Consider the following 24,693-nt stretch of genomic DNA (forward strand, 5'->3'; position numbering starts at 1 on the left):
AATGGCATGACGGAGTTGCCCGCCACACTTTACAGGCTACAGCAGCGTTTTTACAAAATTGACCCTTCATTAAATTTCAGTCGGTCGATTTGCACACCACTTAATTTGTAAATTCATATTGAACATTTAATTCTGCTTTAACTTAAATTTGGAATTTGAATTTGTTTTTTAATTATGCTTTATATATATATGTTTCTTTTCTCATTGTGAGGAAAACAATTTTCACCATTTGTACTCTCTCTTTTCTTGGCCAAAAACATGGGTCTTTATTTCATCATTTTAATATTCATCCAAAATTGAATTTTTAATATTTCATATATATATAGGTAGAAGGGCTTAAATGTTTAAATATTTAAAATTTCACAAATTATCATTGGTTTATGTTTAAATATTTCATTAGATATATATTTTTTAATTATAAAACTCGGTTTTTGAAGATTAAAATATAAAAAAAAATAAAAATCTCATGCTAGAAAGGCTAGTTATTATAAAACAAGGCAGAGCACATGATGTTTCCAAAAAGTTTGAGAATACTTAAAAGGGTACTATGGTAATTTAACATTTGCAAGATTATACAAAAGGAAGGACAATCTTGTAAAACTGGACTTCAAGAGTCTGGGCCCAAAAGTGAAAAGTGGGTAAGTTTCTCTCTCTTTCTTGAGGAAGAGCACTATTAGCAGCGATAGTAACTTTGTCTCGCTTCTCCACTTTGCTTTAGCTTAAACTCGCAGCACCCCCCCTCGGCTCCCCCACCTCTCTCTCTCTCTCTCTCTCTCTCTCTGTGTGCGTGTGCGCGCTCTGGTTTCTCGTTTCTCTCTCCTAGGGTTTCTCTTACACTGAAACGCTCTCTGTAAAGCACTCTTCTTTCTGTTGCTGTAAAGCTATCTCCTTTCACACATTGTTTTTCCACTCACATTCTGTACTTTTTGTTGTTGTTTTGTTTTAATCTCTCTTTTTCTCTCCATTGCATGTTTCGGATGCGCTTAGCCCCTCTTTCTGCTCTGCTGGTAAACTCTCTCTCTGCTTTTTTGTTTTTAGTTTAGTTTTTCTATATTTGGTTCTTGCTTTCTGTGTACTAAATTTCTATTTTCTGTTCTTTGTTGTACTTAAATTTATTTAAGGTTCGATAGGGTCTCTGAGGTTTTGATAGGAAGTGAAGAACAATGTCCTCGTCCAGAGGGGGTTCGGATCAGCCACCTCCGCAACTGCAGAGGCGGTTAACCCGAACGCAGACCGCCGGTAACCTCGGGGAGACGGCATTCGACAGTGAGGTCGTGCCCTCTTCCCTCGTCGAAATCGCCCCCATTCTTCGTGTCGCCAATGAGGTTGAAACGCACAATCCCAGAGTTGCATATCTCTGTAAGCTTCATAGCCATAACTTTTGCTTAGAAGTATTTAATTTAGTTTACCTTACTGTTGTGTTTATCAATTAATGAGTTGCTTGTTTAGAATTCCAGTAAAATAGTTTTAAGTATTTTATTTGTATCCGGGTCTGTTTCTTTATTTGCATTATGGACCTTGTTCAACTTTTTATGTTGTTGTTGGTAATGCACAGGAAATTGAAAAATTTAGCCTTTGTTTCTTTGCCTCTGCCTTATTCAACTTTTTATGTAGGCATTTGTGCACCAGAGCATATATTGTGCTTGTTTCCTTGCACGTGCACACATACTTGCTTCTGTGCCCCCGACTCTTGTCTGCATAGGGTGCATGTGTCTTCATTGCAATAACGTTTTTAGCATCCATTATTTTCAAATTGAAAGATTCATTTATGTATTGATGGTTTGAAGTTTTTCTAGCTACGTTAGAAGTCTGTTATATATTTTAGAGATTCATTGTTTCCTTAAAGAAAAAAAGAATATGGTAACTCTTGCTTCTTATACCTGTTATGGCAATTAGAAAGAGGTCTGAGAAACAAGGGCTGACTGTTATAATTTGATGGTTCTTTCTGAATATGCAACATCTTTGAAATTTATTCCACTAGTACAATCAGTTGATTGGTGATGTAAGAGTCAAGTCAGTTTAAGTCAGTTTCTTGATTTAACCATATGCAGAAAGGGCACTAATTGTACTGAACCTTTAAATGCATGTAGCGGCATGAAGCTAAAACACATTTAACTATTTACTGTAGCAGCATACACAAGAGTCAGAAGTAATGATAACTTTAACCTTTTATTTTATTTTTATTTCTACTGTCCAGATTTTAAATTAATTGATTTTATCTTGATGTTACTTCCTTTCTCTAAATATAGAGTAGATTTTGTTATACTTGATTAGTTTACATGCAGTGTTAGATGTGTCAACAACTTCCCATTGGTATCTCTAGAAAATTAAAAATCTAGGTCTTGGCTGTTCACGTCATCTGTTTTTTTTTGTCCTTTGTTCCCCATCATTTGTTATCTTGTTTCTCTCATTTACGAGTTCCAGGTCTGATGTTTATTTCATCTAATATTTTCTTAAGTCAATTTGTTTTAATATCTAAGTTATTTTGTTCATCATGTGAGATATGATTCCATGCTGGATGTTTTTGTAGGTCGATTTTATGCCTTCGAGAAAGCTCATAGGCTGGATCCCACTTCTAGTGGGCGTGGTGTTCGTCAGTTTAAAACGGCCCTTCTTCAACGTCTTGAAAGGGTATGCTTTATTATTATGTTATCTTCATATAAAGTGCATTGAGATGTGATTAGAATTAAGCTCTTCTCTTTATCTATACATAGTCCTTTAAAATGTGTGCCCCTTTGTATAAATAATCAGTTTATTTAAAAAGAGAAATAATTTGCAGCTTTGTGCATAAATTTTTTCATATACTGGGAAGAAAGCTTTTAAACAAGCTCATCTCTTTATCTATACATAGCCCATTAAAATTTCAGTCCCTTTGTATAAATAATCAGTCCTTTCTAGCATTGTGCTAATAGTTTTTCATGCATGAGGAAGAATGCTTTAAAAAAAAAAAGTTAATATGTAGGTGGCCACTGCTGAATTTTTAACAAAGGGAAAAGGAAAAAAAAGATGACATAATGCCACAAGACATTTGTTGGGGCTATGGTGATTTTGTAGAACCATGGTTTTTGCTGACACATAGAAAAACTATCCCTTCCAGATCCAATGAGTGATTAATTCCGGGGGATATATTCTAGTCCGATTTTGGATGCTTGCACAATGCAGAAGAATTAAACTGCATTCTTTGGAGAAGTGGAAGATGCTTGCATAAAAAATTGGTCTTGGCCCAAAATTTGCTCCCTTACTTGTAGTTGGAGAAAGTTTATCCTGGGCTTTGTGAAATATAAACTTATTTGTCTCTTTTCAAATCGCATTGGTATCTTTATTTTCATGTGTCAAATTCCAACGTGAACTGTTGCGTGGAACATGTAAATCTGCTAAGAATTTTGACAAGAGAGTACAGAATAACGCATGTGTGTGCATGCTATTTTCTTGGTTTACTGCATTGACATAACTTAGTATGTGTTTGATAGTTGTTTCATGTTAAAGAACCTTAAAGGGTAATATGAAAAAACTAATGAATTCATGTCAAAGTTACACAAAATGCATACTGACTCGGAACTTCTGTACGCTTTTAAGGTAACTAAAATGGAATCTTTATTGCACAGTCAGGTTGGTAAAAATGGTTTGAAGTGTATGTTATTTTTGAAATTTCTTTCTAGCTAATTGTTGTGGGGAGGTGTGTTCCGTTTTTCTGAGTTCTAGCATTTCATATCAACACAACACATACAAGGTCATATATGCATTGCAGCAGGACTGTCATGTAACCAAATTGTTATATCCATGATCCACTCCACCCAAAAAGGAAAAAAGGTGCTTTTCAGCTGTGTTGATATCCTATTTAATGAGATCATGGGATATTAAAATTCTCATCGAATTTAGTTGTTTCTTGTTAGTGTTCTCTGTTCTACAAGCAAGTTTTACTCTATATTGCAGGAGAATGATCCCACACTTAAGGGAAGGGTGAAACAAAGTGATGCACGTGAAATGCAGAGCTTCTATCAACATTACTACAAAAAATATATTCAAGCTTTGACTAGTGCTGCTCATAAAGCTGACCGGTACATTTTAGTTGAAGATAATTGGTTTTGTTAACACGGAGTGCTTAGAAAAATTGCTTCTACTCTTGCTTTGTCTCATAGTGGTTTTTCGTTTGTATACAGTGCACAACTTACCAAGGCATACCAGACTGCCAATGTTCTCTTTGAGGTTTTAAAGGCTGTTAATATGACACAATCTATGGAAGTTGATCGTGAGGTGAAACTCCGTCACATCTTTCCATTTCTCATGTTAAAGCTGTTCTTTTCCCTCTTCTCCTTGTCATGTTGTATGATATGATCATTTTTCAATATTAAGATTTAACTGCAATCATATTATATTAGTTGCCTGTTGTCTCAGTGGTCTTTGGCAATGAAAATTATGTTGGACGCTTGCAGATTTTGGAAGCTCATGATAAAGTTGCAGAAAAGACAAAGCTCTTGGTCCCATACAATATCCTTCCGCTTGATCCTGATAGTACAAATCAGGCTATTATGAAACTTTCAGAGGTCTAATCTTATTATTCTGATACTCATCAATTTAACTAATCAAATTTAATTTTGCTCATCAATTTTATCGTGTTTGCAGATTCAAGCTACTGTTTTTGCTCTTCGTAACACCAGGGGTCTTCCTTGGCCAAAGGAATACAAAAAGAAAAACGATGAAGACATTCTGGATTGGCTTCAGTCAATGTTTGGGTTTCAGGTGACACATATAGACAGAACTTATGCACTTCGAAAATGCAGCTGAGGCCCTTTTAGCTGTATTTATTAATGCTATTCTTCTTCCTTGGAATACAATGCCTTTATTTTCTTAATCTATGTTCATTAACTGTGCTAATCAATTTTCAGAAGGATAATGTGGCAAATCAAAGGGAGCATCTGATATTATTACTTGCAAATGTGCACATAAGGCAGTTTCCAAAGCCTGAGCAACAACCCAAGGTTTGTATTTGGTGGATACACTGTTATTTCTCTAGTCCTGGTAAGGCAGTTAATGTAAATGGGTATTTCCTTTACTCTTTTTCCAAGTTGCCATCAATGAACCATTTTGAGAGTGCCAATATATGTATTGCCAGCTGTCCCAAATATAATCAAGCTTACTCTGTTTCTGCTCATTCAGAGAAATAAAAAGTAAAAGTTCTGGGTGTGTGTCTAAAAGATGCCCATTTTTCTTTAATTGGGGTGGTGGTGTTTCTCTGAGACGTTGGCGGTTTATTTAGCTGTTGACATTCTCAAAGCTTATTTTGGAGTGCCATGCTTCTTGCACTAATGCTGATACACTTACATAAGGGTGACTATCTTCACATAGGAGAAAACGTATTAGTTTATTAGTTACTATCTTCGCTAAGTTGTGAAATGTTAAGTATCTTATATATTATGAACAGAGCTGAATATGAGAACATTTCATTTATTCTTTCTTAAAACTAACAGAGTTATTTTTTCATATTTGTTTGTGTCATAATTGTGCATATTTTTTGGTTAGTTGGATGACCGTGCGTTGACAGAAGTGATGAAGAAGCTTTTCAAGAACTACAAAAAATGGTGCAAGTACTTGGGCCGGAAAAGTAGCCTTTGGTGAGATGTCTTGTGGCAATGTCAATTGACTGATAATAGTTGCATACTATCCTTCTTGAGCATGTGATCTGGACTTCAAATAGGACTATATTCCATGGTCTAGTTGGGTGGGCAGGTTACTGTTTGCATGTGTGGTTAGGGAGCCAACACTGATACAAGTCACAAATAAAGTGGCATTGCTCTATTGTGGCCATCTTGACCACCTCTGTATTTTATTGTTATATGCAATAAAATTTTGTTCCTTCTAAAAAAAATCGGCATTGCTCTATTTGTGCGTGTGGTGATTGACACAACAATCGGATATAAATTAGGAGATTGAATTTCCTTTTGGTGTCTTAAAATTCAATGTGAATGGGACCCCATATTCTGCTTCTATTTAATGCTCCTGTTTTTAGTAGTTTCATGAAAAAAATTTATGTTCTTTATTTAATGCTTTTTTGGTTCTTTCTTTAGGTTACCAACTATACAGCAAGAGGTGCAACAACGCAAACTACTATATATGGGTCTATATCTTCTGATATGGGGGGAAGCTGCTAATTTGAGATTCATGCCAGAGTGCCTTTGTTATATCTATCACCATGTATGTTTAGATATCACCTTTTCTTCATTAAGGTGCAACTACTCTATGGCATTTCTTCGTTAGCAATTTTAACATTACAGTTATCCTTCTCAATGTTTCTCTTTTGGGGTCAACAATGTCAAAACACTTATGCACTTTATTATGTCAAAGGAAAGTGAATGGAATGCTTATGCCTTTTATTTACTTTTGCTTGGTCGGGGGGATATTTGGTTTGGATGGTGCTGGGTACTATTCTTGTAAATCCCCCCAGAAAATGAGCTCATCTCCAGCTTTGTGTGATGATTCCTCAGATTTGTCCTTGCATGTATTTCTTGTTTGCCAAAGATAGAAGTAGACTTCATTAAGATTGGGTGGGTTGTGCCTAATTGTATTGGTGTATTCCTGGGCGTATGGCAGAGGTATCCCTAACTGCTGGGGGTCAGGTTGTCAATCCCTCTTTTTTTTTTCTCTCAAGCAAATAGTGTTGTATTGTGCCATTATGCTTTTGCTACTGGTGTATTCTTTTGCATATGTTTGAGACATCCATGGATTGAGGAATAGTGCTTGTAGGAAGTGGGTTGAATTTGGAAGAAAATGTTAGGGAATTCGATGATTAGTTGATGTCTTTGATTTAGATTGAGTCAAAGTGGTATGAATAATAATTACACTGAATGACTCATTCAATCCCATTGCCCCTCCACAGTCCTATGGTAGTAACACCAAGTGCTCAGGCGCCCTTGTAGTATTCAGCAAAGCTTTCCTTCCTTGCCCTCGCTGTAATTTGTAGCATTTTCCATTTGTGGCTATTTCTATGTGATTGATACCTCTCTTGTTGTAATAGCAAGCTACATGTTATTTTTTTGATGTTGTCATAAAGCCTTTTAATTTGTGGATATCCTCCCAATAGATGTTTTTTCTTCAGTGCACATGTTTGGATGTTTAAGTGTTTCATTTCTTTCTGTAGATGGCATTTGAATTGTATGGTATGCTAGCTGGGAATGTGAGTCCAATGACAGGAGAGAATGTGAAGCCAGCATATGGAGGTGAAGAAGAGGCTTTCTTGAAAAAAGTTGTAACTCCTATTTATGATGTGATTGCAAAGGTATGTGTTTTATGAGACTTATTTTTACTTTCTATCTTTTTTTTCCTTCAAGAAATGTAAGAGTGGTGCCTTTGCCTTAAGGTGTGTATGGCTTGCATCTTGCCTTTCCCAGATCCTGCATTGGCAGGCAGGGAGAGCCTCGTGTTTTGGGGCGTCTCTGAAAAGAAAAAAAGAGATGAAAAAATTGAGTGTTGTATATTATGTTTGCTTATATCTCATCATAGTTCTGTGGTTTTTCTCTTCAAAGGAAGCCGAAAGGAGCAAACGAGGGAAATCAAAGCATTCCCAGTGGAGGAACTATGATGATTTAAATGAATACTTTTGGTACAAACATATACTTTCTCCCCTCTCCCTCTTCAATTTTTTATTTATTTTTGATATCTTTAGTTCTTATTTTCTTTGATACAACCACAGGTCAGTGGATTGTTTCCGGTTAGGTTGGCCGATGCGTGCTGGTGCTGATTTCTTTTGCCTGCCCATTGAACAGCTTCGTTTTGACAAAAGTAGTGGGGTAAGCAGTGTCTGTTTTACTCTTTCTTCTCACTTTCCCTTTCCATAATGAGTCTATTCTAGTCCTTCCTAAATCCAAATCAGAACAGAATCGGTCTTTTTGGGGATTACATATTTCTTTTGCAAGTTTAGTTTGAAGTTACTGAATTTCTGTGGTGTTCTGATTGATTGGAACTATTACAAATAGATAAATGTACATATTTTAATGATACTTTTTTAAAACGCTTCAACACCCCCCTCTTCTCCTAAAACAACATCGTTTTAATTGTCTCAATTGGTCAAAAGATACTGGAAACTATAGGAGTAAAGAATTGGTGAAGTACATTCAGTACTGTGTTTGTGTTGTTAGAATGTAGAACAATAGCTGGATTGTACCTTAACAACCATTTGTTCTTGCACTGTCTGATTGGCATATACCTCTGGCTGAAGCTGTTCAGGGAGGCCCATCTTTGTAAGGTTATCCCAGGTGAGTGTGTGGCTTCATTTGTGGAGAGGCATAAGTTTTTTGGGTGGGAGGAAGAAGGGTATGATTTTGAGAAGATGTGCGGTGATGGCTATTTTTTGGGTAATTTGGGAGGAGAAAGAGTATTTTTTAGGCTTTTCGCCAATGTTCCCCCTGAACTATATGGTCGTTGTCAATTTACCCCCTGAATTAGTATCTTATTATTTTTTTCTGGAAAATTTGGGACTTGAACGATTTTTAATTTGCCAATTTACCCTCCACCTTTAATTTGTACACATTCCATCCAATAGTGCACATGCTGGGCATGTGGCCAAATTGGTCTTTTCAACACCAATTTGGAACTAATTTTGAAGTATTTGAGATCTTTTCAACACTACAAAGATCTTAAATACTTCAAAATCAGTTCCAATCGGGTGACAAATCGGATGGAATGTGTGTAGAAATTTAATGGTGGGGGGTAAATTTGCTAATTGAAATAGTTTAAATCCCAAATTTTTGACAAAATTAATTGAGGTGGAAAATTGGCAAATTCTTCTATTTTGACAATGAGAGGAGGTGAATTATTTGTGGGAGAGGATTTGCTTTTGGGCATCTCTATGGGATTTCTTATGAGTTTGGACTTTGGGGATACTTCTTTCTTTGCAATTCTTTCAAATTGGAATGCAACTTTCTTAGATGGTTCTCAGTTGTTTTTTAAGGTTTAGTGCTGTAGAGTTCTCTTGTTCATTGTTTTGTACTTTTTTTTTCTTTGGTAAACAAAAAGTTTAGGGGGAGGGGAGGCTACTCTATTCCAGGGTCAGGGCATACCAAGGCCTCTTTGAGGGCTTACGGAGGGGGTCTTAGCCCCTTTTTTGGTTTTTACAGATTACCCACCCAAAGGGATTATCGGCAGCGGGACTCAACCCTAGGCCTTGATAGCGAAGAGAATGATCCTTACCAACTCGAACCTAGGCCTTAATTGTATTGTACTTCTCTTCTTAATGAAATTTTATTTCCTAGCAAGAAACACAAGAACAAGAGTAAACTGACAAAGTTAACATGATATAAGAGTATAAGACTTTGAGTTAGTATCACATTTTGTTGCATTCCAGGTTTCGGACTCTATAATGGTGGAGAGAGGCTGACACGAGGTAGTATTGGAATCTAAAGCAATAGTTCGGCTCAAATTCTAAACAATGGCACACATAACAAAAATTCAACATGTGCAATTAATGTGACGTGAGATGGGTGCTTTCTTTTATTTAACTTGAGGTTGAGGACTATTGTTTAAGTCGGCCTATATTTTTTTTTTGTCGATCTGCGTGAACATGTCGCACTCAAATTTAAATGCAGTAGTGTGAATGTTGAGAGACTTACTTATATGTTACGGAGTGGCTTTTAAGAAAAGCAACACTTTCTTTTCAGTAGCCGCATTTTAGTAAAGACTCATGAATGATCATATTTGAAAAAATCATACTTGTTCTGCTGGAGATACTTTTCTCACCTGATGCATAACTATTTTTTGGGTATAATATTCAGGACAACAAGCCAGCTAGTGGAGATCGATGGGTGGGGAAAGTGAATTTTGTTGAGATACGGTCATTTTGGCATATTTTTAGAAGCTTTGACCGCATGTGGAGTTTCTTTATTCTATGTTTACAGGTTGTCTCTCCTTACATATTCTGTCAGATATCTCTAACTCTGTGATACAGTTCTGACATTTAATTTTGTTTTTACAAGGTTATGATCATTGTTGCTTGGAATGGCTCCGGGCAACCCACTGCAATATTTACTGCTGGTGTATTCGAGAAAGTGTTGACTGTCTTCATAACTGCTGCAATCTTGAAACTTGGACAAGGTAGTTAAATTTGTTATGTCATGTTGGGAGTTGCAAGTAGATTATTGTTCTCTGTTTTTTATGCCTTCAAAAAGTGCTTCTCCCTATTTTTGTTTCCTGTTTATGCAGTACCTAGGTGTGATGTTACTATGTTGAATTAGAATTTGATAGTTTTTTTCTTTGTTAATCAGAAAGTCCTGGAATATATAGTATTCACTTAAGTAATGTGTGCAAAGGGCCATCCCTTTGGCCTAGGAAAATGGACCTAAAAAGATCTATAATTCTCTGTAATCCATCCAAATATTTTAAGGTATTAACCTAGGTTCTTTGATGATAAGCTATAATCGCTTAACTCCATGGACAATTTTGTCCCAATGGATATCAATCACTATTGGTTTGTTATCTGACCCAGGTTTAGCAGAATGGATTGCCACTCAGCATAGACAGGCTGTTGAGAACTACTAGACTAATGATTTGATTAACAAAACTTTTTAAAGTAGTTCAGAATATAATCCTCGCATCACATTATGTAAACTGGTGGGCTTATCCGCCCATTGCCAATCGGTTTTGGTTGGGTGCTTTAACATTAACATGGTATCACCCAATATTAGTGATCCATGTGTTTGGCCCAATCCAGCCACATAGTAATGGACCTATTGAGAAATTTCACATTGGGAATTTTAAGCCTTGGCATCACAATGTGTAAACTCCTGGCCCCTAATGCACCTGCTGCCAATTGGTTTTGAGTTGGATGGCTTAAATTTAACAAGACTCAAGTAGCTCATTCTTGGAACCTTCATTTTCTTGTTCTCAGTTAGGGAATTAAGAAATTCCATTCGCATTATAGAAACTGCTATTGCAATTTTCCAAAATGCGACTGAGTTATAATTTATTTTCATTGGCCAATAAAGGTGTAAAATTTGAATGTTGATTAGTTGATAATACAATTATTTAATTATGGATGTCAACAGTTCAAAACAGCTTTTATCTTTATTTTTCTTATTGCTTTTTAATGTACTTTTAGACTTGAAATTCGTTGTTGATTGTACCAAGTGCAAGTTGTTGAATGTTGATTGATGAATTCTCTTGACTTATGCAGCTGTTCTCGATGTAATTCTTAGCTGGAAGGCTAGGCGGAGTATGTCATTCCATGTTAAGTTGAGATACATTTTGAAGGTCATTACAGCTGCTGCGTGGGTGATAATTCTACCGGTTACTTATTCATATAGCTGGAAAAACCCTCCTGGGTTTGCTCGAACCATCAAAAGTTGGTTTGGGAATGACTCACATTCACCTTCCTTGTTTATCTTGGCCGTTGTTGTCTACTTGTCGCCCAATATGCTGGCTGCTGTGTTGTTTCTTTTCCCATTTATTCGCCGATTCCTAGAGAGATCAAACTATAGGATTGTGATGCTTATGATGTGGTGGTCACAGGTATGTGGAACAAGTTCTTCTATCTGTATGTATAGTGCGTTTTTTGAATCACCTAACATTATGCTGAATTCCTGATTATTTGCAGCCTCGACTTTATGTTGGGAGGGGAATGCATGAGAGCACATTTTCTCTTTTCAAGTAAGAATCCATTGCTCAATAGACAAATGGGATTGCTTCATGTTGTCATTGTCTTCCATGTATAACCTCTGTTTCTCTGTTGAAACTTTTCAGGTACACAATGTTTTGGGTTCTTCTTATAATTACAAAGTTGGCATTCAGTTACTACATAGAGGTGCCTCTTCTAAGCACATTGTACTTTTATTGTTGCTCTTACTTGTAATCTTGTAGTACATAAATCATGAAATAATAAATGGTATAATGGGAAAACTGAGGTGGGGTAGCCCAACCCTCTCCTGGGGAAAAATGTCTTAGTAAGGCGAACTTTTTGCGAGTAAATTTGACTGCAATTTCCAGTATGTAGATTTGTGCTGCTGTTCAGTTCATTTGTTTGTTCTAATGTTCTTTTTCCTTTCCAGATAAGGCCTTTAGTTGGTCCAACAAAAGCCATCATGAGTGTACATATAACCACTTTTCAGTGGCACGAGTTTTTTCCCCGCGGTAATGTATCAAATGCTATTTTTGTGTTTGATGTTATCTTGTTCCTCAATATGTTGTTCATCATGTAATTATTTGCTGTGCAGCAAAGAATAATATCGGTGTTGTGATTGCACTCTGGGCTCCAATTATCCTTGTATGTTTTATATTGTTTACTGACCTCTTGTTTATTGTTACGCGGTCCAGTATAGAGTAAATTCTTATACATGAATCTTTTCAGGTCTATTTTATGGATACCCAGATTTGGTATGCCATCTTCTCCACAATATTTGGAGGAATTTATGGTGCATTCCGTCGCCTTGGAGAGGTTAGTGGATCTTTCCCGTACCTTTAGTTCTATGCTTTCAAATTGGCTCCTTTTTAAGCTTCATTTGTTTATTATTGATCAAATTAGCGTCTTTCTCACTACTCTAAAATCTGTTTTGGACCCTTTTTTCTGTTGCAAGAGTTGAGCTATTCTATTCGTATATCCAAACTGCAAATAAGTTCTGGAGTCAATGTTACATGATTTAATTTGATGTTGTGGAATCATCCTTCTCGATAACACATACATGCAGGAATTGAATTCCATTAATACTCTGCCTTAGAATATGACAGATGCTAGAAGATTTGCCTTGTGCTACGAGATCTATTTAATGGATGCACATTGCATATGCTTGTTAACTAGCTAACTTGGCACATGTGCTAACATTCTTAAACTTCAATACTGAAATCTCCTAAAAAAAGGCTGCCCTACAATCTGCAAAATTGCACAAAAAAGGTTTTTCCCTGGATTCTGAAGAAACTGATACCTGAAACTCAAACGTTATCCCAAAAATTCCACCTCCTCGCCCCTAACGTTATCAAATATCCTCCAATGTTTTTCCAACCAAACTACTTAAAAAGACCCCCATCACATCACCGCTCCCCAAGCCCTCACCCTTCTTCCTTCCCCCAAAATAACTTGTGCATCTCACAAAATAAGGCTGAGCAAGATGCTGTTACCCAACCACATTAGCTTCCATAAAGAACCTCAACCATAAATGTAATACAAAGGCAGTGATTTAACAAGTGATCATAACTTGGCCCTCTGCATGAGTCTCAGGATATTCCTCACTCCTTGGAATGGCACCTTTCTTACCATGCTAATACTCGTACCTTGGATGGTACGTTAATCTTCCAAAATCATGGAAGAGGGATGGAATGGGGAAAGATAGGGGTCATAAATCAATTTTGGATACGATTTACAAGACCCCAGTAGACTCTAATTTGCAGCCCATCCTTTCCAGTCTAGAAGAAATCAAGGTAGCGTTATCTGACAAAGAAAGTAGTAAGTACAATTATCCCAATTTCAGAATCATTCAAATTACTCCAGAAACTAAAGTGGCAAAGTCCCAATTGAAAAGAAGAAATGAACTTGCACATGTTCTAGCAGTGGAAACATAATGAGAACTTGAGAGCCTAGATAAACAATATATTTCTGCCGAAGTTTGACTACACTGTAAATTACCAAGACAAAGTTCATTTAGCTAACCTTTGAGATACTTTGTATATTGATATTGCAACATGGACATAGTTTTTTCAGTTCACCTATATCTTCTATATGGTTAGGATGTCTGTTCCTTTTTTAAGCTTTGGAGGGGTTAAACATGATCAGTCCTGATTGCATTTTGCATTATGTATTCTGAAAGTTCAAGGAATTCTTATGAATTCTTTGTTTTTCGGTGTGGAAATCTTGTATATCAGTTTAAAAGAATTGTCTTTGTTGCATCTTAATGCTTATTCTTTTTTCAAATTGGTTCTAGATTCGAACGTTAGGAATGCTGAGATCTCGTTTTCAATCATTGCCTGGTGCTTTTAATGCCCGTTTGATTCCAGCGGAAAAGAGTGAACCAAAGAAGAAAGGACTGAAGGCTACCTTGTCCCGCAATTTTGTTCAGGTTAACTTGCTTTGTTTTTCTTTATGTAGAACCATAGAACTTGTAACACCTCTGTTATTTTCCCTCTTTGTGAGTTGTATTAATTCATTAATGCTTCTATTGTTTGCAGAATGAAGATAACAAAGAGAAAGAGGCAGCAAGATTTGCTCAATTATGGAACAAAATAATAAGCAGCTTCAGAGAAGAGGATCTTATAAGCGATAGGTAATCTGTAAAGCTGCTGTGTTGGAGGATATATTTTTCATTTGATTTCTTGTAGTAGCTCAATGTTATGGTGCTGCCTCTTTGTCCAGGTTCTTTCCGTAGTGTTCTTTCGTTTGAGCGTGTGCTAAGATATTTCAATTTTCAGGGAGATGGACCTTTTACTTGTTCCTTATTGGGCTAATCGTGATTTAGGCCATCTTATTCAGTGGCCTCCATTTTTACTTGCTAGCAAGGTTTGTTTTTAGTGTACTTTTATGGAAATTTTTATATCCCTATGTGCAAGTAGTGATTGTGTATTTGCTCATCAGATCCCAATAGCATTAGACATGGCCAAGGACAGCAATGGCAAGGATAAAGAACTGAAGAAGAGGATTGATGCAGACAACTACATGTCTTGTGCTGTTTGTGAATGCTACGCTTCATTTAAGAACATAATTAGGTCCCTGGTTCAGGGGAACCGTGAGAAAGAGTAGGTTTCTGTTCATTGCAAGAAAGTTTCATCTGACATTTGTGCCACAATCTGCAACTAGTGGATTATCTTTACATTTACCACTTGCTAAGCTAAAGTGATTGGGTTTCAGGGTTATAGATTATATATTTTCTGAGGTTGACAAGCACATAGAAAGTAATGACCTGATGGTTGAATTCAAGATGAGTGCTCTTCCTAGCCTCTATGCCCAGTTCATTAGGCTTATCGAATATCTGGTAAGATTTTAAATATAGTTTAGCATATGATCTCTTCAGCCAGTTTGATGAATGGAGCTAACCGGCTGTTCTTAAGTTTTGCAGTTAGGTAATAAGCAGGACGACAGGGATCAAGTGGTGATTCTGTTTCAGGACATGCTGGAGGTGGTGACAAGAGACATAATGATGGAGGACCATATATCCAGGTGTCACATCATGATGTGATTGCATCCTCATTTTTTGTTTTCCTTTTCAAGTATTCTTTAAAATGTTCACTTTTCTTGTGTAGTTTGGTAGATTCAGTCCATGGTGTGTCTGGCCATGAAGCGATGATGCCCATTGATCAACATCAACAGTATCAGTTGTTTGCATCTTCTGGAGCTATCAGGTTTCCTATTGAACAAGTAACAGAGGCTTGGAAGGAGAAGGTGTGCCTTTGGGAGAGATATGATTAGAAATTTTACTATTCAGTAAATCCTGTAATCCTTAATAATTACCTATTTTTGCAGATTAAACGGCTTTTTTTATTGCTTACGACAAAGGAGTCTGCCATGGATGTGCCGTCCAACTTAGAAGCTAGGAGGAGGATTTCTTTCTTCTCAAATTCATTGTTTATGGACATGCCTCCAGCACCAAAAGTTCGCAATATGCTTTCTTTCTCGTAAGTGTTTGTGTGTCGTATAATTGTTACTCTTTTTGGTAGTACTTGCTTTTAAAATAATAATCTTTCTTGTAGTGTTTTAACTCCTTACTACACCGAAGAGGTTCTCTTTTCCTCACTTGATTTGGAAGTGCCAAATGAAGATGGTGTTTCAATTCTCTTCTACTTGCAAAAAATTTTCCCAGGTTTATTGTTTGGACTCTCTAAATTATAAAGCTTATGTATTTGTATTTCTTATAATACTTAAACTTCTACTGATTCTATGCTGCTGAGAAAATCAAACAGATGAGTGGAACAACTTTCTTCAGCGTGTAAATTGCACAAGTGAAGAGGAGCTTAAAGGGTCTAATGGATTGGACGAAGATCTTCGCCTTTGGGCGTCATATAGAGGCCAAACTTTGACTCGTACTGGTACTCTCTCCGCCTATGAGTTGATACGTTATGCACGTGTTTTTGAAACATAATGATGACAATATATTTTTTTTTACGGACATTGTTCTACTTTGGTATTTACTAAATCTCTCTACTCATGCTAGTAAGAGGAATGATGTACTACCGGAAAGCTTTGGAGCTTCAGGCTTTTCTTGATATGGCCCAAGATGATGGTACCTAATTCTTTTTCATTGGAATCGCCTTTTATTATCATTTCCAATTTTATGTAATAGTTAATTTAACACTTCTTTTGAAGCGAATATAATGAAAGCTAAGAAAGTATAGTTTGCTTTTTATTCTTGTCTGAATATACCTTCCAGCTTTAATGGATGGCTACAAGGCTATAGAATTAAATTCAGAGGATGAATCAAAGGAGGAAAGGTCACTGTGGGCACAATGTCAAGCAGTAGCTGATATGAAATTCACATATGTGGTATCATGCCAACTATATGGGATTCACAAGCGATCTGGTGATCCTCGTGCTCAGGACATTCTGAAGCTTATGACAACGTATGTTTCAAATAGTATTCCGGTAGTATTTTTCTGATTTTTGATTGTCATAACTTTTAATTCGAAGGTCCATATTTTCTGTGTGACAGATATCCGTCGCTACGTGTGGCATATATTGATGAGGTTGAAGAACCCAGCAAAGATAGGTCCAAGAAGATTAACCAAAAGGCTTATTATTCTACTTTAGTAAAGGCGGCTTTGCCAAAGTCGATTGATTCTCCAGAGCCAGTACAAAATCTGGACCAGGTAAGGCTCTATACTTCCTTACATGTTTGATCCGCATGACCATATTGATATTAGAGCTGTATGGTGTCGAGTTTACTTATTTAATGTTGGTAAGAAACTGATAATTGTCTTTGTTGAGAACCATATATCTATGGTCTGACCAAGGTCTAAAATATCGAGGGTTTTGGAAATATCAGTGGTCCAAAAATAGGGAAATATCTGTAAAAATTAAATAAAAACAACGGAAATTGTGAGAAAAACTTGGAAATTTTTATTGAAAATTTAGAGGATGTTTATTTTAGTCAATTATCTACTATTTTATCACACAAAAATTTGAAGGAAATTCATTGCATGTGGGTTTGAGTGATTTAAGTTGACTATATAGCGAGCTAACAAACACTGTGATTTTAGCAAATCTGTAGCAATTAATGAAAGAATATTAAAAACACCATAATTTTTTGAATAATAATTTAATACAATATTTTACACTTTATCCATTGCATAATAAGATACATGAGTAATTTAGTACCACATAATTCTGATGAGGTTCAAACTTAGCCCTCTTTCACACTTCTTTGCCTTTTGCTTATATATATATATACAGTCCCCTTCTATTGAGTTATTTGAGGGACACCCTTTAGGGGCCCCTACGAATTTTTTTGCAACGATCCAAACCATCCATTTTTTAAGTCTACATTTATAGATCATCCTTGCAAAAAATTAGACAAATTGGAAACCGTTTCGACATCCAATTGTCCTACAAAATCAATGAACACAGTGCTTCAAGAAAATACTAAAATTTCAAGAATTCAATTGAGTGGTCAAATGATATCGGATTCAAGTATTTTTTTTTATAGAGATGATCTTTAAATGAATATCTACAAAATAGACGGTTTGGATTATTGAATACAATGCAGAGTGGGCCCTACAAGGGGTATCCCAGAAATAAACCAATTTGGTGGATCCCTCAACCGAAGCTCATTGTATATATATATATATATATATATATATAGTAGATAATACAGCTCATAAAATAATAAATAACATTAAAATTAGCTTGTAGGAAGTTATTTTTTTTTCTAGTTTTTTGTCCAAAGCTTGTAGAAAATTTAGAGGCAGTATAAATATTAACGTTGTAGCTTCTAATCACACATGCATGAGCAGCGTGTTGGATAAGGTTGAGCAATAGGAATGGGAATGGAAGGGGTTCGAATCCCTCTGTGCGCGCGAGCGGTTTCAGCATTTTTCCATCTCTTTTTTGGTTCCATATCACGATATTTTCAATAATGTCGCTATATGTTGCCCAGATCCTGCATACACGAGGGAAATGATCCCCCTTTGAAAATGTCGATATGTTGACAATAATAACGTGGATGTGTTAAAATATCGCCCCTTAAAAAAAAACGATAATATCGGTTACATATCGTCAATATTATCGATATTTTGTTCCTTGCTTGTGACAACTCGACACTTCCCAATAAATTTTGGGGGGAGGGGGTGGGAGCCTAGGGCTCTGACCACATGCGACAGTGGTTTGATAAATAGGGAGAGAGTGGAATGTACTAATCATAACCTTGAAAAGCGTTTAACTAAAGTATAACGTTAATATCAGTAGCAAACTGAATAAGTAACAAATAACCTAATTGAAGAAACTAGGACACCAACTTGGGACACCAACTTGCTTAGAATCTTAATTTAAATATATGTTGTGGTAGAGATAGTCTGTGAGACAAATACATTATCTTGATGTTAAAATCTGCATCGTGCTGCATTATGATTATGCATGTCTCAAAGGTGGATTAATTCATTTTTTCCTGTGGGTGTTTAATGAAAACATCAGCATGATGTTTTAAACTTTGAGAAGATGCAGTAAATGTTTTAAAACGCTAAGGCATAAAGCAAGCGATACGTTTTATGGACTACCTTGCAAGGCGTCAGCCTTGTGTGACTGTAATTACTACAATAAATTATATGAGTAATGCTATTTGGACACAAACATTGACCACCTTAACTGACCACCTTATATGGCAACTGATGTGTCATGCCATGTCAATTAATGAATGCTGCCATGAGGCCACTCACTAGGAATGCTAGGGTTTTTTAATTGACATGGCGACATTCATTAATTGACATGGCATGACACATCAGTTTCCACATAAGGTGGTCAGTTAAGGTGGTCAATGTTGTGTGTCTAAATAGCATTACTCAAATTATATATATGAAGTATTGGTGACTAGTAGTTTTGCTTAGAACTTATAAGAAGAACTATTAAAAAAACCAGCCCTAACAAACGCACCATTTCATTAAGCGGAGGCCAACCAGGATCTGAAACAGCAACATCTACCTTAAGACTTAAAAAAAATATTAGGACAAGGCAGCCTTCTCCTTTGCAATAACTTATACAGTGTCGTATCCCTCTGCAACTCAAAATTTTCTGAAATTTCTTCAAGGGTCATGCTAGGGAGACCACATTATTAGACCACCTCTCTAATAGTGGTGCAGCCCACCAACACAATGGGTCCCACCTCTATTAGAGAGGTGGTTTTCAAGGTGGTCTCTCTAGCATTTCCCTTTCTTAAAACACTTATCAAATTTTTCACTAAGTTTGTCTGACACGCCAGGTGTGCCCTTGGCTGAGCCTCAGTGCTCCTCGATACGCCTGTTTATGCCTTAGCTGTGCCTCAGTTAGGCCTTTGGGTTGAAACGCACTGCGTTCAATGCCTGAAGGCATGGCAAAGCGGCCTCGCAGAAAAGCGAGTTTGAGTCTTAAAATATTGATAGGAATTATGTTTAATACTGTAATATGGATAAGGGTGTTGATGACTTATAAAGAAAAATGCACCATGAGCCCATAAAACCTTGCAGCCAACTTTGATTTATAGGAGGAGTAATATCTCATTGTATTTTAAGGTAAATAATTACTAAGATATAGACAAAGGTTGTAGCTTGTGAAGGGTGAGGAGGTGGAGCACAGCTGGAAAAAGATTCAATTTGGGTTTCTTTATGGGCATAAATAATTTTAAATTTCTGAACTGCTATCCCTGAGCAGACCATGTCACAAAATGATTCCATGTTATTTACTTTTTAGGTTTTTCATCTTTCAGGTCATATATCTTCTACTAAATTGTATTGTTATCTGTATGCAGGTCATTTATCGGATAAAGCTTCCAGGACCTGCTATTTTGGGTGAGGGAAAGCCAGAAAATCAAAATCATGCCATTATTTTCACACGTGGAGAAGGCTTGCAGACAATTGATATGAACCAGGTATGGTGGTTGCAACCAGAAGGCTGGTGGATTCAGGATTTTACTTTCATAGGGGCAAGCTTAGACGTTGCTAATTAATATGACTCATCCTGTAGGATAACTACATGGAAGAAGCCTTGAAAATGAGGAATTTGCTGCAAGAATTTCTTGAGAAGCATGATGGGGTGAGGCACCCTACAATTCTTGGACTGAGGGAGCATATATTTACTGGAAGGTAGGTGTTATTCTGTTGTTACTCAGGGTGGCTGTATAAAAAACGGACGGTGGCTAGGTATAACTAACATTCTTTCATGACCCCATGCAGTGTTTCTTCTCTAGCTTGGTTCATGTCAAATCAGGAAAACAGTTTTGTCACTATTGGTCAGAGACTGTTGGCCAACCCTCTCAAGTAAGTTCTTACCTCATAATGTCCCCGTGAAATTTTGGAGAAATGAAAAACTTGAAACTAAAAATTATTGCAGACAAATATTGTGTAATCTGTTAGTTGTACGTGGACAAGTTTATACTTGCATTGGGTTTTTTCTTTTTCTTTTTTTTTTCAATGTGCTAAATTTCTGATTTTGTAATTTCACTTGTGCTAAAGTTCTACTAATTTGATGTTTCTGCTCATCCAGGGTTCGATTCCATTATGGTCATCCAGATGTGTTTGATAGGCTCTTTCACCTTACCAGGGGGGGTATCAGTAAAGCATCAAAGGTTATCAATTTGAGTGAAGACATATTTGCTGGTAAGTTGAAGACATTTATTTGAACAATTATCCCTGATCACAATTTATATGGGGGTATTGTGATCTTATTATGGATTTGGATGCAGGCTTTAATTCCACTCTCCGTGAAGGCAATGTAACTCATCACGAGTACATACAAGTTGGGAAGGGAAGAGATGTGGGCCTTAACCAGATCTCAATGTTTGAAGCAAAAATCGCTAATGGAAATGGGGAGCAGACACTCAGTCGAGATATATACCGACTTGGACACCGTTTTGACTTTTTCCGTATGTTGTCATGCTATTTCACGACAATTGGTTTCTACTACAGTACTCTGGTATGCTGCTTTTTAGTTTTGGTTTCAACTGTTATGTAAATAATATATGTAGTTAGTTAAAGGTTCTGAACATGGAAGAATGTTTTTGTGGCAGATTACGGTGCTTACTGTGTATGTCTTCCTTTATGGACGCCTTTACCTAGTTCTTAGTGGACTTGAAGAGGGTTTGAGTACTCAACCAGCAATTCGAGATAATAAGCCTCTTCAAGTAGCTCTTGCTTCTCAATCATTTGTTCAAATAGGATTTTTGATGGCATTGCCTATGTTGATGGAAATTGGTTTGGAAAAGGGTTTCCGAACTGCACTAAGTGAATTCATATTGATGCAATTGCAATTGGCCCCAGTATTTTTTACGTTCTCACTCGGAACGAAGACCCACTATTATGGACGAACATTACTTCATGGTGGTGCAAAATATAGACCTACAGGCCGTGGGTTTGTGGTTTTCCATGCTAAGTTTGCTGATAACTACAGGCTCTACTCCCGCAGCCACTTTGTTAAGGGTATTGAACTCTTAGTTTTACTTCTGGTGTACCAGATCTTTGGCCATACTTATAGAAGTGCTGTTGCGTACATTTTGATCACAGTATCTATGTGGTTTATGGTGGGCACCTGGCTTTTTGCTCCCTTTTTGTTCAATCCTTCTGGTTTTGAATGGCAAAAGATAGTTGATGATTGGACAGATTGGAATAAGTGGATAAGTAACCGTGGGGGTATAGGTGTTCCCCCTGAAAAAAGCTGGGAATCATGGTGGGAGGAGGAACAAGAGCATCTCCAGCATTCTGGAAAGCGTGGTATTGTAGCTGAGATATTGTTATCGTTACGGTTCTTTATCTATCAGTATGGGCTCGTCTATCACTTGAACATTGCAAAGAAAACCAAGAGTGTTCTGGTAAATAATGAACCTGATCTCTTTCCCTCCATTCCCTCTCCCCCACCCAAATCCTATTTTCTTTTCTTTTAGGATATGACAATTGCAAACTTATTGTTATTTTGCATTCACTTGGTAACAGGTCTATGGCATTTCGTGGCTGGTGATCTTCCTTATTTTGTTTGTTATGAAGGTGAGTCAAAATTGTATTCATATTGGCTTATTTATCAACATAGAATAGAAAAAGTGCTTTACATACGTAATTGCCGCAATATAGGCTGGCTGCTTAGCTTTAGTAATTGCTTTGCAAAACTAATATTGTGTTTGCTACCTAGTTATAATCTGGTTGTGAGGTAACTTTAGGCTTTTGCTTTGCCCATTCAGGTTCCTGCAGTTCATTTGTTTGGTGCATAGATCTGATTTTAAACATTTGTTGTTTCCCTTTCTCGTTTGTGAATCTCATTCCTTTTCTACATGTTCTTACAACATGTGGACAGCATTTGCAAGCTTCTGTTATTTGTCTTTTTCCTTTTATCTGGTGGCTTGTTTCTGAGTTTTCGTGGACTGCTGGTCCACATTGATTATACTTACTAATATTATCAGTATTTTCTCCATAAAAAGAAATATATAGTTCAACAAATGTACTTAATTGTTTCTCTTTCTTTCCAGACTGTATCTGTTGGGAGGCGAAAGTTCAGTGCAGAGTTTCAACTAGTGTTCCGGCTAATAAAGGGACTAATATTCATAACTTTTGTGTCCATTTTGGTGACTTTGATTGTGCTGCCTCACATGACGCTGCAGGATATCATTGTGTGCATTCTTGCTTTCATGCCAACTGGTTGGGGAATTCTTCTGGTGAGTGAATGTTCCAGTCTTGCCTTACCTTAGTTCAGTGTTGCAAATACACTCTGGATATAACGACAATGTTGTGTTTTCTTTAATCCTAAACTGAAAATTGGGCTGTAAGATCCCTGAACCAAACTTCTTAGCACACGGGTAGCTGTGGTACCATCTTCAGATTTGGATTTGTTAATTTCTTAGAATAAGGGTGATATGGTGATTTTCAACCCTCTGTTTTGGAGATTTCCCAACTTTCTGCTGTTAGTTTGAGTTGTTACAATTAGATTTCCCAAAAGTAAAATTTGCACCATACAATGAGGTTGTAATTGCATCTTGCACTTGTGTGCATTTCTTTGTCCTTGAATTTCCTAATGTCATTTTGTCTTCCTATCTCTTACCAGATTGCACAAGCTTGCAAGCCTGTTGTTCACAAGGCTGGTTTATGGCCATCAGTTCGGACTCTTGCTCGCGGCTTTGAGATAGTGATGGGTTTGCTTCTATTCACCCCAGTTGCATTCTTGGCCTGGTTTCCTTTCGTTTCTGAATTCCAAACCCGTATGCTCTTCAACCAAGCATTCAGCAGAGGTTTACAGATTTCGCGTATTCTTGGTGGGCAACGGAAGGATCGTTCGTCCCGGAACAAGGAGTGAGCATGCTAGTTACAAGAGCAGCTTTCAAGTTAATTTTTTGATTGCCTTGCTACTTCCTTCCTGCAGACTCGTTAAACAATAGTTTGTCGGTATATGCTGTAATTATTAATGTGTTTGGGTTGCATTTTTGTTAGTTCCACTTGACTGACGGCAGCCCTGTCAATTTTTCAGATCTTATTAAAATTGCATATTTGTATCTATGTAGATATGATAAAATTCCTGGCAAAATTATCAAACCATGCCATATGTCATTTGGTTGATTGGCTTTTCTAACGTTGTACAAACATTTGCACCAGGGTTATAATTTGTTGAAGTTTTCCCATATGTTTATGTAGACTTTCCATTGTGAGCCCGCTAATTTATCCACCTAACGTTTTAGATACTTCGGCCTCGTTTGTTACACAAGCTAGGTTTAAACTGGTTTGGATTAAATCCTAATTTTTAATGAGATTGTTAATACTGGGCCACCAAAAACACTTGCTTAAGAAGGGACAAATAAACCCGTGTGAAGGGGGAAAATTACTAATTCCATAAGATGCATATATGTGCATCTTATGTAATAGATCTAAACCATCTATTTTTCAGGTCTTCATTCATAGATCATCTTTATAAAAAATTAGACAAATCGGAAACCATTTCGACGTCCAATTGTGTCTTACAAAATCAATGAACACGGTGCTTCAAGAAAATGCTAAAATTTCAATAACTTAATTGAGTGGTTAAATGATATCGGATTCAAGTGATTTTTTGTAGAGATGATCTTTGAATGAGTATTTACAAAATAGACGGTTTGGATTAGTGAAATACAATCCGGAGTGGGGCCTACAAGAGGTGTCCCTCAAATAAGCTTATTTGAGGGATCCCTCAATGGAAGCTCTCTGTATATATATATATATATCATGTGACCACTCAATTGAGTTATTGAAATTTTAGTACTTTTCTTAAAGCACCGTGTTCATTGATTTTGTAAGACACAATTGGATGTCGAAACGGTTTCCGATTTGTCTAATTTTTTGTAAGGATGATCTATGAATGAATACCTAAAAAATAGATGGTTTGGATTATTGGGAAAAGAATTGTAGGGTACTCTAAAGGGCGTCCCTCAAATAAAATTATTTGAGGGATCCCTCAATAGAAGGGGACTGTATATATATATATAAAAGATGCATATATATATATATGGGCTTTCTACATTACGGATTACTAATTTGCGGATTGAATGCGGATTTTTATTTGAAACCGTTAGATGTCATTGGCGGAGGAGATTTAACATAAAA

General features: G+C 36.6%; 1 protein-coding gene across 2 annotated transcripts; it reads left to right on the forward strand.

Annotated features, from left to right (window-relative positions):
- On the forward strand, positions 724–23,750 carry LOC18775196 (callose synthase 3). Of its 2 annotated transcripts, none has more exons than XM_020565397.1 (44): positions 724–850; positions 988–1,007; positions 1,122–1,359; positions 2,531–2,631; positions 3,934–4,058; positions 4,161–4,254; positions 4,434–4,544; positions 4,624–4,740; positions 4,887–4,979; positions 5,521–5,612; positions 6,066–6,192; positions 7,136–7,273; positions 7,521–7,597; positions 7,688–7,784; positions 9,765–9,887; positions 9,966–10,083; positions 11,162–11,496; positions 11,582–11,634; positions 11,728–11,788; positions 12,033–12,114; positions 12,198–12,247; positions 12,332–12,418; positions 13,896–14,030; positions 14,140–14,234; positions 14,380–14,467; positions 14,543–14,703; positions 14,816–14,939; positions 15,024–15,124; positions 15,208–15,346; positions 15,428–15,579; positions 15,655–15,764; positions 15,865–15,990; positions 16,116–16,184; positions 16,332–16,521; positions 16,611–16,767; positions 19,893–20,012; positions 20,108–20,226; positions 20,317–20,400; positions 20,627–20,739; positions 20,826–21,055; positions 21,150–21,947; positions 22,069–22,119; positions 22,596–22,781; positions 23,168–23,750. In XM_020565397.1, exons 3-44 carry the CDS (start codon positions 1,164–1,166, stop codon positions 23,414–23,416), a joined length of 5,874 nt encoding a protein of 1,957 aa, XP_020420986.1. In that variant the 5' UTR covers positions 724–850; positions 988–1,007; positions 1,122–1,163; the 3' UTR covers positions 23,417–23,750. The 2 variants fall into 2 exon arrangements, with proteins under 2 accessions (XP_020420986.1, XP_020420987.1); XM_020565398.1 differs by having other exon boundaries at positions 727–875.

This window comes from Prunus persica, chromosome G6 (assembly GCF_000346465.2).
Source record: "Prunus persica cultivar Lovell chromosome G6, Prunus_persica_NCBIv2, whole genome shotgun sequence".
Classification (NCBI taxonomy): Eukaryota; Viridiplantae; Streptophyta; class Magnoliopsida; order Rosales; family Rosaceae; genus Prunus; species Prunus persica.